Source organism: Penaeus monodon, chromosome 34 (genome assembly GCF_015228065.2).
Source record: "Penaeus monodon isolate SGIC_2016 chromosome 34, NSTDA_Pmon_1, whole genome shotgun sequence".
Classification (NCBI taxonomy): Eukaryota; Metazoa; Arthropoda; class Malacostraca; order Decapoda; family Penaeidae; genus Penaeus; species Penaeus monodon.
Genome location: NC_051419.1, coordinates 27,033,336 through 27,034,590, shown reverse-complemented (window position 1 = coordinate 27,034,590; position 1,255 = coordinate 27,033,336). Strand labels below are relative to the sequence as shown.

General features: G+C 59.6%; 1 protein-coding gene across 1 annotated transcript in view; it reads left to right on the top strand.

Moving 5' to 3' along the window:
• The window catches only part of LOC119594868 (fibril-forming collagen alpha chain-like), a 7,662-nt gene that overhangs the window by 4,025 nt on the left and 2,382 nt on the right, over positions 1-1,255 (top strand). Inside the window, exon 2 of the mRNA XM_037943947.1 lies at positions 15-1,172. Coding sequence (XP_037799875.1) covers positions 15-1,172 — 1,158 coding nt within the window. The remainder of the gene's footprint in view (positions 1-14; positions 1,173-1,255) is intronic.

Genomic DNA, 1,255 nt, shown 5'->3' with positions numbered 1-1,255 from the left:
ACTCCGTCGGGAAGGGGAACTCTGTCAAGGAAAGGGACCTCCGTCGGGAAAAGGGAACTCCGTCGGGAAAGGGAACTCCGTCGGGAAAGGGAACTCCATCGGGAAAGGGAACTTCGTCGGGAAAGGGAACTTCTTCGGGAAAGGGAACTTCGTCGGGAAAGGGACCTCCGTCGGGAAAGGGACCTCCGTCGGGAAAGGGACCTCCGTCGGGAAAGGGACCTCCGTCGGGAAAGGGAACTCCGTCGGGAAAAGGGAACTTCGTCGGGAAAGGGACCTCCGTCGGGAAAGGGATCTCCGTCGGGAAAGGGACCTCCGTCGGGAAAGGGACCTCCGTCGGGAAAGGGAACTCCGTCTGGAAAGGGAACTCCGTCGGGAAAGAAAACTCCGTCGGGAAAAGGGAACTCCTTCGGGAAAAGGGAACTCCATCAGGAAAAGGGATCTCCGTCGGGAAAAGGGAACTCCGTCTGGAAAGGAACTCCGTCAGGAAAGGGAACTCCGTCAGGAAAGGGAACTCCGTCGGGAAAGGGAACTCCGTCAGGAAAGGGAACTCCGTCGGGAAAGGGACCTCCGTCGGGAAAGGGAACTCCGTCGGGAAAGGGACCTCCGTCTGGAAAGGGACTTCCGTCGGGAAAGGGACCTCCGTCGGGAAAGGGGAACTCCATCGGGAAAGGGAACTCCGTCGGGAAAGGGAACTCCGTCGGGAAAGGGAACTCCGTCGGGAAAGGGACTTCCGTCGGGAAAGGGAACTCCATCGGGAAAGGGAACTCCGTCGGGAAAGGGAACTCCATCGGGAAAGGGACCTCCGTCGGGAAAGGGAACTTCGTCGGGAGAGGGACGTCCGTCGGGAAAGGGAACTCCGTCGGGAAAAGGGAACTCCGTCGGGAAAAGGGAACTCCGTCGGGAAAAGGGAACTCCGTCGGGAAAAGGGAACTCCGTCGGGAAAAGGGAACTCCGTCGGGAAAGGGAACCTCCGTCGGGAAAGGGAACTCCGTCGGGAAAGGGACCTCCGTCGGGAAAAGGGACCTCCGTCGGGAAAGGGACCTCCGTCGGGAAAGGGAACTCCGTCGGGAAAAGGGAACTCCGTCGGGAAAGGGAACTCCGTCGGGAAAGGGAACTCCGTCGGGAAAGGGACCTCCGTCGGGAAAGGGAACTCCGTCGGGAAAGGGAACTCCGTCGGGAAAAGGGAACTCCGTCGGGAAAGGGAACTTCGTCGGGAGAGGGACGTCCGTCGGGAAAAAAAAATTGACATTGAGAG